Source organism: Trematomus bernacchii, unplaced genomic scaffold (genome assembly GCF_902827165.1).
Source record: "Trematomus bernacchii unplaced genomic scaffold, fTreBer1.1, whole genome shotgun sequence".
NCBI classification, from domain to species: domain Eukaryota; kingdom Metazoa; phylum Chordata; class Actinopteri; order Perciformes; family Nototheniidae; genus Trematomus; species Trematomus bernacchii.
The window spans coordinates 3,074,582-3,091,352 of record NW_022987778.1 but is presented as its reverse complement, the minus strand read 5'-3'; the positions used below and the strand labels follow the sequence as shown (position 1 = coordinate 3,091,352).

At 44.6% G+C, this 16,771-nt stretch overlaps 1 protein-coding gene across 2 annotated transcripts in view; it reads left to right on the top strand.

The window, feature by feature from the left end:
• The window catches only part of map1ab (microtubule-associated protein 1Ab), a 70,548-nt gene that overhangs the window by 51,429 nt on the left and 2,348 nt on the right, over window positions 1-16,771 (top strand). For both annotated transcript variants that reach the window (XM_034149199.1, XM_034149200.1), the window contains 3 exons: window positions 3,386-3,468; window positions 4,046-4,183; window positions 5,082-15,624. In XM_034149199.1, the coding sequence (XP_034005090.1) occupies window positions 3,386-3,468; window positions 4,046-4,183; window positions 5,082-15,624 (10,764 nt within the window). The remainder of the gene's footprint in view (window positions 1-3,385; window positions 3,469-4,045; window positions 4,184-5,081; window positions 15,625-16,771) is intronic.

The window sequence follows — 16,771 nt, the reverse complement described above, 5'->3', positions numbered from 1 at the left end:
GGAGATGTATTAAGTCTATTCAAATATGTCTTTCGAGGCCAGTCAGACAGACATACAGTATATGTTGTATTTCCACCAAGACTCCTCAAATTGTACAGTATGTGTATTTGATGCTGGTCTTTCTGTCTATCGATCTACTTGGTGCATATTTAGTTTTTCTCTACCGTGGCAGTATTGTTTTCTCACACACAGTCAATGATCTTCCTGTTTGCTTCAGTGATTCAGATTGTTTAATCTTTATGTAAGTCATTAAGATTTTATTTATGTAACACCATTTAAAAGAAAGTCTCAAAGCTCTTTTACAGGTAAAACATACAGAGAAAGTATATACTGTATATACACAGAGGACACACATTCAAAAACACAAAAATAATGATGGCATCTCTACAGGAATGGCACGTCTAAAATGATTTATAGTGCGACTATTTCATAATTTGACCGGCCAGTATCACATATATGTTATTATTCTAACACAATCATCAAGTTTTACTTCCGTTTTACCCAAATTTGCCCAAATCTCTTCTTGATTTCTTTCTGTTTTTTTACTGTGGCAGTTTTGTGATCTCTGCTCACAGTCTCCATACTAGATAAATGTTAATATTCTTCTCAACAACCTAAGGTAATGTACGCCAATGTGTTTTATACATATAAATATATCTTTTAATATCGTTATATTTTGTGTCAAATACCCAGCAAATGATCCTTTAGTGTGCTTCAGTAAATACGTGTCTCCTTTCATTGGGCTTGACTTTGTCTCTTTGGTCATTTCAAATCGTTCTGCTTGGTTCATGCTTCTGTATTCTTCTAAGTAGTTTTGCTGTGTCAGCGTTGTTATCTCTGACCTTGTGTTTCTCTCCTCACTTTGTGTTCAGACGTAGTTACGGCAGCTCGTACCCACAAGCAAAGGCAATTTTGTTTATATACCGCAGCGTCTGTCATACGCAACGGCTATTTAAAGTGATCCACAGCTTGCTTGGACGAATTTAAACAGGATAGGGTGAACACTTTCACACTTTCCAAAAAGAGCTTCCATGGTAAAAAACGTTTCCATGATCTGAATTTAGAAAGAGTAGAAAGAAAATACTGACATGTGTTCAGGAAATGTCATGGACGGCTATCTTTGAGATAAGAGAAAATTGTGTTTGAATATAAAACGACTCAATTCAGCTCGTGTTTCCTAATCACCGTTGTATTGTTAATGCCATTTACTGTAGTTTAATGGAGAATAAGGAAGCGTAAAATACAATCATGAGTTGAAAGGAGATAATGTGTGTGTGATTATCATCTGTAATATAACAGCTTCTATTTGAGTGAGAGTGACTTATTCTTCACAGATGGACCTGCATTTTAAAGAAGCCCTATTATGCTTTTTGGGGTTTTCCCTTTCCTGTAGTGTGATATATAAGTTTTTAGTGCATGTAAATGGTCTGCAAAAGCTAAAATCCCTGAGTTTCTCTCCCCCCCTTCCTGAAACACCTCCATTGGACTCCTTTGTTTACTTCTGTCACATAATGACATCACATGTAACACTCACGCTTCTATTGGCTAGCGCTCCTACACACTGTACGTGATAGGCTAAGAGGTGGGACATCTGTTGACCAATTACAACAGAGTCGGCCAGCTAACCAATCAGAGCAGACTGTGCTCTGGTTTCAGACAGAGGGTGAAAAGAGGTGCTGCAGCACAGGAAGTATGAGAAAAATCTTTGTGAACATTAAAGCAAGGAGACATGTCACAGGAGAGACACTAAATACAAATATGAACCTGGAAATGATAATAGGGCCCCTTTAAATACTGCGCTACCTTCCTGATATACGTTTTTCTCTCTTATGCATCTTTACTGTATACAATTCTTCTTTATAGTTTTTTTAATTGTCCCAGTCGTTTATGCATCACAGTGTCTAAGTGTGAGAACAATTTACATCAGAGGTTTTTCGTGGAAAACTCATGTCATCAGCCCTGATCTTAAAAAAGATGGCGCAGCACCGCAGACTCAGGGGATGGCAGAGTCACTGAGAGACCACTATTATTAGAGCTGTCTAATATTAGAGCGTGCATCTGTGCTGAAACAAAGGGGAATTAAAAGCTTATCAGCCCTGAGAATGAACTGCTGATGCACGATTACAATGAATATGCATTTGGATGTGTGGAAACAATGTATGTTAAACAATGCAGTGCATTTAGTGATGTTTCCTGTGGTCTTGTGTGCACATTTGAATGCATTGGGGTTTTTATTGACATAATTGTTAATATGTCTGGCCTGGAATAAAGAAATAAGAAAACTATTTAAGCAGGACCAGATTGCAAGTGGCGTTTCTTTCTGTCTGTGTCCAGAAAAGCAGATGTTTAAATTGGGATAGTGTAAGATAATGTATGAAAAAACGTATCAGAATCACAATAAGAATACATGAATTATCCAGGGGTTAGGGGTAGGTTATCAGTTTGGATGGATTTTTTAAATAGTTGAATTTTCCCCCAACAGAAAACAGTGACCCATTTCCTACTTTTGTTCTTGCGTTGATGCACACGTGGGTGGGTGGGTTGCTCGTCTCTCTCGTGATTGTCCCACATACAAAGCAGAATGCAGTGAAGTACATCTCCCTGACTCAAAGAGGTTTCCTGGATTAGGTCTGGATATATATATATCCTTTATTTAACCAGGTAAAAGTCTCATTGAGATTAAAATCTCTTTTCCAAGAGCGACCTGGCCAAGAAGGGCAGCATGCACAAAGTTACACAGATAAAACACAGACAATACAGGCAGACGAACACAGTGGTCGTAAAAACACAAATTAAATGGCACATTAACCAATCTATATGCAAATAAAATAAACTATTATACATCATTCAGGGTTCTTACGGTCATTAAAAACCTGGAAAAGTCATGGAAATTCAACTAAAGTTGCATCAAATGCCGAAATAGTAATACTATAATGATAATAAATACTGTATCGTATAGTAATGAAATGTAAAATGGCATTTAACTGACGAGGTATTTTGCTGGTGAGAGATGTTAGCTGCTTTAGTCTGTAGAAGCTTGTTTTAGATAGGCACAACATGTTTCATATGCAGACCTTATTTTCCTGTTCCATGTTCAAATAAACCATTTTCAGTGGTACCGCTGAGAAAGAGTAATGTTTTGGTCATGGAAAATTAGGTAAAGGTCCTGGAGAAGTCCTGGAAAATCATTGGTGAAAAAGTGTATGAACCCTGATCATTAAAAACTGGCACAATTGAAAACGACTTCAATGTCGTCCAGCTGGATGTCTTCAGCTGGACGACAGTGTCCAACCTTCAGATCTTGATGGAGTTGAATCTTAATCTTCGTCTGAAGTGCTTCATTGACACAAGGTGTTGACATTATGTTTTCAATCTTCTGCTTCAGGACAAAGGACTCTCCACCACAGAAGTGATGTCTTAGAGACCGTAGTGCTGGTCAACCCTTCAGAAGATTCTGTCGTATCAGAGGTAATTTCATCATATCCTGGAATACAGGGCCCTGCTGTCTAATTATACGCTTAGAAATGAGTCGTGTGGCATCTAAACAAATAAGGTCTTTGATAAATGGCCACAGTTGTTGAGCATGTCATCTGATTAAAGAAAGCAATAATGTAAATCTGGACAGAGAATTAATGCATCCTAGTATTTTTTACCACAGTAGATGTAGAAAATAAGTATTGTGTTAAGATTCCAGCAAATCATGGCCCTTACATTTGTAAAGGATATATAATAATAGAAACCCTGATGACCTTCGTGTCTTTTATATTTGTCTGTATTTATTGCAGAGAACACATTGGCAATCGGGTTAACCTTGACACAATTAAAGGTCATTTATTTGCCAGTGAAAGAGGCATTTCCCTTTGTAATGTGGCAATGTTATCTCTTCTTTAACTGTCCTCTGTCTCCCCCCTCTCGCTGTGTGTGTGTGTGTGTGTGTGTGTGTGTGTGTGTGTGTGTGTGTGTGTGTGTGTGTGTGTGTGTGTGTGTGTGTGTGTGTGTGTGTGTGTGTGTGTGGTGTGTGTGTGTGTGTGTGTGTGTGTGTCAGATCGAGTCTCTGGTCACTGACTCTGCAGCACAGAAGCTTCTGGTCCTGAGTGGACAGAGCTCGGATCACGGTGGCCTTCTTCTTCAAAGCGGCGTTTTCAACCACCAGACCCTCTCACGAGTCTTCTCTGATCCTGGGGTGAGTCCAACCCACTGCCTGATTGAAGAGTTTCAGAAAATCTATATTTGTTTCCTGTTAGCTGTAGTGCTACTTATCAGTCTTGATTATCTTTTTTGTTTGGTTTGAGTTGCATGTGGGATATAGTATCAGCCGTTGAGATGTTAGATCTCTCTAGAACATGGACGAACATGATGACACTAGGCTTGTGGTTTACAAACCCCCCGAAAATTACATTTAAAATACTCTCTTTCCAGAAATCATGACCTGGTTACTCAACTAACTAGTAAGCAACTAATCCACAGACCTTGTAGTGAGCAGTTTCATGAAGGAACTTTTTCTACTGCATTACACCTTCCAATGAGTGAGCACGGGCCCTTTACTAGATGTGGATTTAGTTCTGTAGAAAATGTTTCCTACAGGATACTGGTCACAACAAGATCTGTAGATTACCTAGCATATCCTGGTCATAGAAAGAGGACAAATATTTCAGATTGTTGGGGTGAACTCTCCTTAAAATATGAAAGCATAGGTACATGCTGATACCATTTAGGAATATATATACTGGCACTGTAGACAACAAAATGCAACTTATATATATCAATATTCCAATTACTTGTATATAGACTATTCTGCACTATTTCTACTATATTCTATTTTATTTTAATTACTTGCACTATTTTATCTGTTGTATTGTGTTGCACCGTTGGAGGAGCCTGTGACCTACGATTTTCGTTGTCATAACCACACTGTAGCTATGCACACATAAACCTTGAATCTTAAATCTTGAATCTACACAAATAACTGTATGTATGTTAATGTTCAGCCCCCACTTATCTCACATTCGAGTTAACAAAATGGTCTACCATCTTGCCTCATTGCATTACTGACTCTCTGCCTGGGTTTGTCCCTCCTGCAGGTCAGTGAGTTGCTGGGCTCAACAGCCCCGAAGCAGCAGGCTACTCTCACTGTGTCCTGCCGCGGGGAGGTGGGCTGGAGCTCCCTGGGACAACAGCAGACCCTGAGGGACTTTCTGGAATACAAACTAAACCCTGAGTCTGTTCTTCCCAAGATGGAGGGCGTCACCGAGTTCACAGAGTATGTCTCTGAGACGGTGGATGTCCCCTCACCTTTCGAGCTCCTGGAGCCTCCCACGTCCGGAGGCTTCCTGAAACTCTCCAAACCGTGTTGCTACATCTTTCCCGGCGGGCGAGGAGACTCGGCTCTCTTTGCCGTGAATGGCTTCAACATCTTAGTGGATGGAGGCTCTGAACGAAAGTCATGCTTCTGGAAGCTGGTCCGTCACTTGGACCGCATTGACTCGGTTCTGCTCACACACATCGGCGCAGACAATCTCCCAGGTATCAATGGGCTGCTCCAGAGGAAGATAGCCGAACAAGAGGAGGAGCATTCTCAAGGCTCCGTCAACTACAACGACTGGATGAAGAACCTGATCTCTCCTGAGCTAGGTGTGGTTTTCTTCAACGTGCCCGAGAAGCTCCGTATGCCAGAATCTAATCTTAAAGTGAAGCGCAGCATCGAAGAAGCCTCCCTGACTTTGCAGTACCTGAGTAAACTAGGAATCAAACCGGAGCCTCTCTTCCGAGTGTCCGGCAACACCATAGAGCCCATTACTCTGTTCCACAAGATGGGAGTGGGCAAGTTGGACATGTATGTTCTCAACCCTGTCAAAGATAGTAAAGAGATGCAGTTTTTAATGCAGAAGTGGGCTGGAAACAGCAAGGCTAAAACTGGTATTATTCTGCCCAACGGGAAAGAAGGAGAAATATCTGTGCCCTACCTGACATCAGTTACAGCCTTGGTTGTCTGGCTGCCTGCCAACCCTGCAGAAAAGATCATCAGAGTGTTGTTCCCTGGGAATGCACCGCAGAACAAGATCCTGGAAGGCCTGGAAAAATTGAAGCACCTTGACTTCTTGCGCTATCCTGTCGCCACACAAAAGGACATTGCCTCCGGAGCTCCTCCCTCTGTTATCAAACAAACCAAATTAAAACAAAGAACAGACAGCAAAGAGAGTCTCAAGTCGTCCCCGAAGACTACTGTGAAAGCCTCAAAGAAAGAAACCGAAGGACAAGACGATGTCTCAGCCGCCACCGAGGCAAAGAGTGACTCTGTCAAGGAAAACGTAGAAGAAGAGAAAAAGCCTACTAAAATGATCAAATCCAAAAGTGATGTCCCGGAGAAGAAAAAGCTCCTGAAAGAGAAATCGATCAAAAAGCACCCGAAGGAAAGGGTGTCAAAGATGGATGAGAAAAAGGACAAGGAAAAGAAAGAGATCAAGAAAGTAAAGAGGGATGACTCGAAAGATGTTAAGTCCAAAGACGACAAGAAGAAGAAGGACTCGTCCAAACCAGAGCTGAGGAAAATGACTAAACCTGAGCTGAAAACGTTTACACCGGAGGTCAGGAAGACATTACACAAAGCTAAGACAACAAGTAAAGCCAAGAGTGGAAAAGGCAAGGCAGCAAAGGCGTTACCTGCAGAAGAGCCTGAACCCATTCAGCCTGAACCAGCAGAGAACGGAGCTGCTGAGCTCACGTCCGTCACCTCGAGCCCTGAAGACCTCACCAAGGACTTTGATGATCTGAAAAGATCTGTTGCAACTGAATCTGCCGAGCCTACGTCTCCAGAAAAGGACGACTCAGCCCCAGAAGCTAAAGCAGAAGACAAAGAGAAAGAGCTGAGAGAAATGGAAGACGCTCAAAAGTTTGAGGACGAAGGAGCAGCCTCTCAGGATGAAGAAGAAGAAGGAGAGGAAGAAGAAGACGACGAGTCCCCAGCTGCTAAAAAGACAACTGGCGAGGAGGAAGAAGAAGATATGGGAATCGGTGAAGAGGAAGACGAAGCAAAATGGAAGGAGGCAAAGGACGAAGGGCTTGACAGGAAACACGAGTTAGAAGAAATGGAGAAAACAGGAAATCTGGCAGCGACTAAATATATCCCCTTCGAAGAGGAAGAGGAAGACGAAGAGGTGCTGGAGAAAGCCGAACTGGAGGAGGTCGAGGATTTAGATGTTATAGCAGACGAAGAGATCAAACCTGAAGATGCAACTGAAGAAGAGGAAGAGGAAGAGGAGGAGGGCTACCTGTCGCATGTTGGAGGGGCCACAGCTCCCATAACCTCCGTATTTCACGGAGCCACTGCAGCTGAGCCCGTCTCCTACATCCAGGACGAGACCATCCCCGGCTACTCTGAGACAGAACAGACCATCTCTGACGAGGAGATTCACGAGGAGGCAGAGGAGAGGATACCACACCTTCAATACGACGTCGGTGCCTACGACATCTCTGTTCCGGATCAAACTGAATCCTTTGTGAACATTCACGGCATGCGGGAGATTCAAGCTGCCGCTGTGACTGAGAAGATGTTCCTCCCCGGCGTGCAGGAGCAGGTGTCGGTGTTCACCAGCATCATCACGGCTCCTCTGGCCGAAGAGGAGCATGTGTCTTCTGCCACGTCCATCACCGAGTACGACAAAGTGTGCTCCTTTCCGACTTCTATCGCAGAGGATCATTCTGGGGGTTCTGTCGCGGCCCCTCGAGCCGAGGACCCGCCTAAAAGCCCCCTCTCCTCCCCACCTGACGCCAGCCAAGGCAAAGAGCAGCCACTCTCTGCAGGAACTATTTCACCACCTTCTCTAGAGGAAGACAAACAAATCAAGTCTCCATCTGATGACTTGCATCTTCCGGTTGCAGAAGTCAAAACATCCACTAAAGCTCCTGAAGCTCACTCTGAAGAGGAAGAGGAAGAGGAGGATGATGAAGACCAAACTCCTAATGTTGACATTTCACTTGAGAAACTCCAAGAGGGATATGCTTCATCCCAATTTCTACAAGGTAAAGAGACTGATATCACACAGCTTGCTGGCTCAGTGTCTATCAAGGAAACCAAACCAATCCACCTTCCAATTGAAGAAGAGAACATGGATGCCGTTGCCCCTAGAGATCGTTCATCTGTTGTGCCTACGAGACCTTTTGGGTCAGACTCAGTGACTTCAGAGAGCGAAGAGCGCTGCTTCAGTCCAGATGATATCACTGTGAAAATGGCATCTCCTCCTCATTCTGGACCACCGAGTGCAGCTCACTCTCCTCTTCGTCAGTCCCCAGTGGGAGACAAGACGAAGGCGAGCCCTGATTTGGAGCAGCAGAAGCAAGCGGAGGTCCTCCATGTCGTCACGACAACTGAAACTACAAAGAAGGATGAGACACAAACAGACACACAGAAAGCAGATCTACTTGAAGGGGAAGTTCCCACATCTTTGGAGAAACACATAGAAGAGGTTCCAGTGATGAAGGAGTCAGAAAAGGACTCTTCATCAGTGCAACAAGATGAAGGCAAAGACACAGAAACAATCCCTGCTGCTGCGTCTTCAACAGATGTTCAGTCCCCCATGTCAGGAAGAGATTCCCTCGTCTCCTCTGGACACATTGATGAAGAGGTTGACTCTACGCTCAGAGAGAAAGTGCCTAAAGTGCCAAGTACCTTTCCAGAGAGGGAGAGCACTTTCCTCGATGATGATGATGATGATGATGACGACCATCACGATGATAAGTCTGCAGTTAAGGTGGAACAGGAAAAGGAAATGGACGACACTTCTGATATCATACAATTGAAGGATGAGCAAAGACGGAAATCTGTCACCCAGGAAGGTGTTTCTGCCGTCATGTTCTTCACAGATGAGAAAGAGGCAGTAAAGGGGATCACCTCGGATATTAAACCCATGAAGGAAGAGAAAATTGCAAAGGACGTCTCCGCAGTGGATGGAGCTCTTACAGATCAACAGAAAGAGCCTGGAAAAGATCAACCTGACATCAACACTACTGAAGAAGCAGAGATGGAAACTGCTGCGTCTCAGGTCACACGAATCAAAGGTGAGCAGAAAGATGATGAATTTGACCTCAAGACGAAAGCCGGTGCTATGGAGACTGAGGTTAAAAGGGACGCTGTGTCTAAGAGTGAGATTCTGAAAGAGGAGGAGAAGAAAGAGGGTGATATTTGTGACATTAGGACTGTAAAGGCCGAAGCAAACGAGACTCAAATGGTCGAAACCACAGATATCAAGCCTCTTAAAGACGAGATGGAAAAAGAGTTTAAGAAGGACGCCATGCCCATCGTTGAGCAAACTAAAGATGAGGAAAAGGAGGCGGAAACATCTGATATAAAAGTGATTGAGGATAAGAAAGAGATGGGAAAGATAGAAATATCTGCTTCTAAGCCTTTTACTGGGGAGGAGAAAGAGAAAGAGAAAGGGATGGGTGACATTACTGGGGCTAAACTCACCAAAGAAGAAGAACTGATTAGTAAGACTGATACGTCTGCTGTTATCATGAAAGAAGAAAATGAGCAAGACATTTGTAAAGATGCTATCTCGCCCACCAGCCCCACCACAGTGCAGGGAAGGGATGCAACTCTGAGGAAAGAGGACATTTCTGCTCCCAAGCCAACTGCAGAACGAGAGAGAGAGACGGGTAAAGATGATATCTCTGAAACAGAAAGGCACGAAGAAGATATGACAACAAGCAAGGATGATGCTAGCACCTTCAAACCTACTGTAGAAGAAGAGAAGAAGGGAGACGGGAGTAAAGATGATACTGCTGCTACTAAACTTACCGTGACAGAAGCTGGAGAGAAACTGACCAGTAGGGAAGATAGTTCCTCAAACGAGACTCTTAAGGATGGCGTCAAACCAGGCATGGAGGACACAAAGGACCAAGAAACAAACAGAGACAACACTTCCAAGATGGATGTCATGATGAGCAAAGACATTCCCACTGTCAAAACATCAACGGAGGAATGTGTTGCTAAACCCACCACACGAGATGATAAGGAGAAAGAAATCAGTAAAGATATCTGTGCTGTCAGATCCAGTATGGAAGAGGACAAGGAGGAAACTACAGTAACAATTAAGGATGACATTTCTGGTACGAAGGATGAAGAAAGCAAAGATGGTTTGAGAAGCCCTGCGGATGAGGGCAAGGCTGAGGTAAAAGATGTTAAAGTCATCAAGGCTGAGGTAAAAGATGTACCAAAGGATGACATAGGCGAACAAGACATGAAAGAAAAGAGTTCTGAGCTTTTATCTAAGGAGCAGAACATTGGTACTTCAGCCAAAAGTGAAGACGTAAAGGATAAGGACACTGAACAAGATGACAAACAGAAAGCAACAGACTCCAGTGTTGCACAACCTAAGGACGTGGTAATCAAACTGGAGACCGAGAAGTCTCCATTATTTAGTGCCAAGGATGAGAAAAAAGAGGTAGACCTTCCCGTGTCTTGGATCTTGGAAGGGGACAAACCCCAAAAGGATGATATTAGTGACGTAAGTGATAAGCCACGACATCAAGACATCTCTGAGAAGTCTGGTGAAACTCCGAAAGAGAAGGAAACTTTCGGAGCTACGTCAATGCAGCAAGACACTTCTATAAGTACATGGAGTACAGACCTGTCTCCAAGCCAGAGTCAGGGAGAGAGAGACCCAGAGGAAAAGGTTGTTATCAGCCAAGAAGAGAAGACAGAGAAAGGAAAGGACGACACACATGTTGCTGAACTGAGCAAAGAACAGAAAATGGAAAAAGAACAGGAAAAGGAATACACATATGAGACTGATGACATCCGTGACAGGAAGACGGATGAGATCACTGAGAAAGACTCTGATGCCGACCACACTAAGGAGGAGAAGTGGGAGAAAGAGCAGGTACAAGAGAAAGACCTGGAGAAAACCATGAAACAACCTGCAGAGACAACATTAGGTGAAGCATCCAAGTCAGATTGCAAACCTGCATTTGTGGTTCAGTCCTCCGATGAAGACAGGGAAGATGTAGAGGACGAGGACATTTGTATGGGGGGAGCTGGTTCCAGACCTCTGTCGGTAGATCTGAAGAAATCAGAACATGACATCCCCTCGGTAGTTCTCCCCTCGCCCCAAAAACCACAGACGAGTGACCCAACTAAACCACCGATATCCGTCACAGTGATCATACCAACTCTCACAATGCAGGAGCCCTCTCTTGATGAGTTTGAAAAAGAAGAATACAGTTTTTCCCCTGCAGCTGGGAAAGGTGTTGTGAAAACAGAAACCACGGTTGCACCATTTGCAAAGCCAGAGCCCTCCTTTGATGCTGTGACATCAAAGGAGGACACAGCCACTGTTCCCAAACAAGAAACAGCTTCTGATGTCCCCGCGTCTAAAGCACAACCAATGTCAGAGGAGAAAAAGCCTGCGTTGTCGACGGTATCGAGCACCGACAGTCACCCATCCCTGTTTAGTTCAGAAGGCAGCGCCGCAGAGAAGACAGGACTAGAGGAGAAAGCAGGGAAGGAAGCAGAGAGGGAGATGGAAGGAGAGCGAGAGGTGGCTTCTCCAGGATTACCCCCGCCTTGTTCCTATTTCACGTTGGACTCTGAAGACAAGAGCCCCTCTGACGCTGCAAAACTGACCTCAGAGACTGTCAGTGGTAGCCTCGGAGAAGAAAAGCCAACCTTTGGTGCGTCCAAATATGATCCGTATGAAAAGCCCATTCCAAAGGATCATGACTTGGACTCTAGGGAAGAAAGTGAGGTTTCTTTAGGTTTCGAACACCCCTCTGATATTGATGATAACAGAAGAACAAGCCAGACAGAGGCTGGAGGAGCCATGTTCCTCCTGGACGATCAGTTCAAAGAAGAGCCTCTGTCCTTCAGTAGAGTCGATTACAGCCCGGTGTCTCTGACAGAAAGTGAAAGAAGCAGCCACCACAGTCCAAGTGCCTCACCTAGATATGAAGACAGAGAGAAAGGCCAGGAGGAAGAAAGTCAGAAAGAAGAGAGACCAGATACACCTTATGTTGACAGGAGCTTTTCATCCGTAGACATGCAGGATAACAAAATGTCCCAGGCTGCTGAGTCTTATTCTTTCACTCCTAAAGAGGACAAACCGGAGAAATCTGAAAAAGAGAAGGAAGGGGCTTCAGCTGCAGCTTTTCCATCAGGGGGGACACAAGAAAGTGATCTTGTTTGTAGCAGTACATCTGCTCAATCAGCAAGTGTGCCACTAAGACAGGAGACACCCTCTCCATCATGGAGCCAGTCAGATCTCGGTACTCAAGTTTCAGCAACTCCTGGAGCTTTTGAGGCATTTACAGAAAAGAAAACAACGGAAAAAGAAAAAGAAAAATCTGCTGAGTCGCTCAAAGAAAAATCTCCATCTGGTCGGCATTCACCTGCAGAAAAAGACATTTTACCTCAACAAGCAAAACCTTTACAGAGAGAAGACACTTCAAGGCCTGTATCTGCCGCCACGTTCTCAGGACAGGAAATAGATGATAATGTTTTGGCATCGGACAACAGTCACATGAGCAGCTCTGCCTCCTGTAAACCAACTTTAGACTTTCCTGATGGAAAAGAGAGCTTTATAGATAAAAGATTACTTGTAGAAGGGGAAGATTTCAATGTGGATGATGATGAAGACGAAGATGATGATGAGGAGGAGGATGAAGACGAGGACTTAAGTGATGTAGATATGGAGAAGGGCGCAAGGGAACAGTCCGAAAAGGAAATGTGCAGACGTACCTCTGGTGACAGTGCTGTGTTAGCAGAGGTGGAGGACTCAAATAAAAAGTTGTCTGAATCAAGTGTCCTTAAAGAGGAAAAAGTCTCTCAACCAACAACTGGTGAAGCCTCATCTTCAGACCAGCAGGAGGTATGCAGAAAACCACAATCGCCTGAAACAAAACCACTCAAAGAAGATGACGCCGCCACATCAAAAGTCCCCGAGACAAAGAGTGAAGATGTTGGTCACATGACTTCATCACCAGACCCTTACAAAATGGACGACATCCATTTCACTTCATCAGATCTTCCCAAACTTCCTGAGACTAAGAAAGAGCATTTGTCTCCTGAACCAACCTCAAGCAGGAGGTTATCATCGGCTCAGGATACCTCCTATGAAGCCCTGCAGACAACAAAGGGAGATGACGACAAAGAGTCTCTATCGCCAAGCTTTTTGAACAAGGACACTGAACCAATGCCCGCAAGCACCTTGTCCAGCTTTTTGCCACCTGACCATTCAGAGTCTTTACCTTCATCTAGTCCCTCACTCCCTCTAAGAGGAAGCTATGCCGACATCGGACAGAATAGATCTGGAGGTTATTCTGAGTTTCACAGTGAAGGAAGTCAGGTGGGATTGAAAGAAGATAAGAAAGAAACCTCAGAGGCCTCCCAGCTATCCAAGCTTAGCGATGACAAACATTACAGCCAAGAAGACGAGAGGCAGAGCTTAGAGATCAGCGCAAAACACAAGGAAACTGCCTCATCACCTTGCACATACACCACCCTAACATACTCTACTTCAACATTCTCCTCCACATCGTACAGTTACTCATCCTCAGCCTCAATGTCCGGCCCTTTGAGCCAAGAGTCTGGAGACAAAGCTAAAACGTTATCAGGCTCTACTGTACCTCTAGCCAAAGAGGAACCATCGTTCAGGGCTGAGTCTTCCAGCTCTTGCTTTGGAGGCTTTCAGAGAGATGAGTACATGGAGGTGACGACTAAACCTACAACTAAAGTGTCTTTACCCAGCCAGTTTGATGATACCAAAGCATCATCATCGGTCTTCTCCACCACTGCCAAACAGACTATGGATCAACGTGGTTCTGCAAAGCCTGAAACGGACACAAAGTCAAGCACTGATAGTTTCTACATGCTAGAAACTAGGATGACTACATCGTCCGCGGCACCTTCTTTACAAAGTCAAGTCAAGGTGTCCGAGGGTTTGTCCTCATCAGAGGCTTGCTTTGATGTCTCTCCCCTCCAAAGGGCTGACTCATCTGACAAGGTATACCAAGAATCATCAGAAGAAGAGGAGCCTGTGACACTTGAAATGGAGGACAGCACCCTACCATGTCGTATATGTCAAACTGTCAAAGTAGCACAGCAGGAGCAGAGTTTTCCATCGATAACTGACTCATATGTGGTTGAAAGTACCACTCAGTCCACAGAGACCAAGGCAGTCGCCATCACCTCTGCTTATGTGTCTAAACCTGAAACGTGGCAACAGACCGCCTCGCTTCCTTCACTGAGTGATAGTGGAGCCAGCACAACCACATGTGCCACAACAATGGAGGTGAAAGAGGAAAAGACAAATGCAGCTTTGAAGGAAGACGCCAAGGTGTCAGGAAGTGATGAAAAGGCAGAGACGGCTAAAGACAGTGAAAGCATCATGTGTAAAGACAGCGCAGAGGAGAAGAAGGCAACAGCTGATACAAAGATGTGTGAACAAGCAGGAGATTGTAAGGGAGACGAGAAGAAAAGCTTGACACCAGAGAGCTTAGTGGAAAGGAGAAGGAGCAGTATATCTGATTGGGAGCTACTACAAAGGCCTGAAGACTGCCCAAGTGCCCCTCCTCCGGGTTATGGGGATGACGATGAGGACGAAGAGGATGAGGAAGCAATGGAATGGATGACCAGTGCCCACGGTACCTCTGTGTCCTCCTCAAAAGATGCCTATCACACAGAAACATCCAGCAAAGGAGCAGCAAGGGCGGATCGTCCGTCTGACTTGAACACCGGAGCCACCTCCTCTTCCTCCCATCCAGGCTACTCGTCCTGCGAATACAAACACCGCAAAGGAGACCTTTCTCCATCGTTCATGAACCCCAGCCCTCACCCGCTGTCCAGTGACGAGGGCGAGGGCGAGGAGGAAGGACGCAGTGAGCACTCTGAGGAAGGGGACGAGGACGATCAGGAGCAACACTCTGTAAAAAGGAGGTCGCACAAGCAGAAGCCCCACCACACCCCGAGTGCTCATGGGGACTCTGGACAGGCGCCTCACCAGCTGCCCGGACCCATGTCTTCTGGTTTGGCCGTGACTCTAGCTGGAGAGGAAACTCCTCCGACATCAGTGAGCGAGTCGTTGCCTTCGCAGTCGGATTCTGACGTCCCTCCAGGAACCGAAGAGTGTCCGTCCATAACAGCTGAAGGGAATCTGGACTCGGACGAGGACGCTGAACATCTTCCCGTGGACAAGTTATCTGCAGCTGGCGGTGGACACCATCCTTCATCACCCAGGTCATCGCAGAAGACTCATGATCCGGCTCCAACCGCGATGAAGGACCCTTATCCCCACCCTCCGCACCCAGATGTGTGCATGGTGGATCCAGAAGCTCTTCTCCATGATAACAGCAGCACAGAGAAACTTCTTAAGAAGGAGCACAAAACCACCAAGGGCCTCAGGAAGAGCAAACCCAAATCGGCCTCCCCTTCCCGTAAGGGCGAAGTCAGGAAGAGGTCCTCTACTCCATCGAAGCAGACCTCCAAGGACTCCTCCTCGCCTCGGTCAGCGTCCCTGAAGAGGAAGGACACGGACAGAAGCTCCAGGCTGATCAAGATGTCCGAGACTCAAGGCTCCAGGACTGAGATCGTCAGCCCGGGGAAAGGCTTGGTCAACGGCGTCAAGAGCAGTTCAGGTTTGTTAACATCTTCACGTCCAACAACATGATAGGATTGTACATGTAACTTGATTCCTGGGCACATTCAAACCAGACAAAGGCACAACAGACAAAAGAAAGGACCATTTTATTCACCAAGATTGAAATCAGAAATTAAAAAAACTTGATATTTACTCTTTTCGACATTTTAAAGGGGACCTATCATGCAAAATGCACTTTTGTACGTCTTTTATACATGAATATGTGTCCCCGGTGTTCCAGGGAACTCACCAAGTGTCAGAAAACACAACCCTCTCTATTTTCCTCCATACCCAAATCTCTAAAAAAGGGGCTGCAACGGATCTGATAAAAACTGATCCAGATTTGAACACTGTCCTGACGTCAGGACAGTGGCGCTACGGCTATTGGGCCAACTCCACCAATCAGGAGGAGACAGCCACGGCCATTGCCGTTCGAAAGCGCTGGAGACGTTGTAGTACATATGCCAGGCCTGTGGGTGGTGCTGTTCTCACAGAATCAGCCCTTGCAAAAACAGAGCTAAAAAATGTCAAATTGAGCAAAATGAGGCATGGCTAAAATGCATGATCTGTTTGGTATTATGAAAAAAAAAAAGTATAAATATGCCTTATATACGTATGGTCCTACACTATATTATTCAAATATAGCATGATAGGTCCACTTTAAATGAAGCAAGAAGCAGATGTTTAGACCCAGATATCCAATTGAATTTCAACCTGTAGTCACATTTACATGCTCAATTAGAAAGCAATTATAATGCAACCTAAACAACAACAAAGTGTCCTCTCCAATGATATGAATACTGTAAGCTTTCATTGGAAATACACCTGACTACACTCACATATAAAGTCCTGTACTTGCATTAAAAAACATTTTGGGAGAATTGTACATCATTTGTTGTTCGTTTATATCCAAGGTCCATAAGATGTTGTGCAAATAAATACGACTGTTAATCGTATTTCTAAATCTAAGTTTCTTTGTTATAGCTAACATGGTTATTTTGGGGCATTGATGCGATCATGCTAACAACTTAATTTGAATTTTGACTTTCTATTTGCAACTATAATAATTCTGCACTTAATAATGTGAAGTTACAAGGAACAATTATATATTTCTCATTAAACAGCACATCAAGTGTATCTTCAAA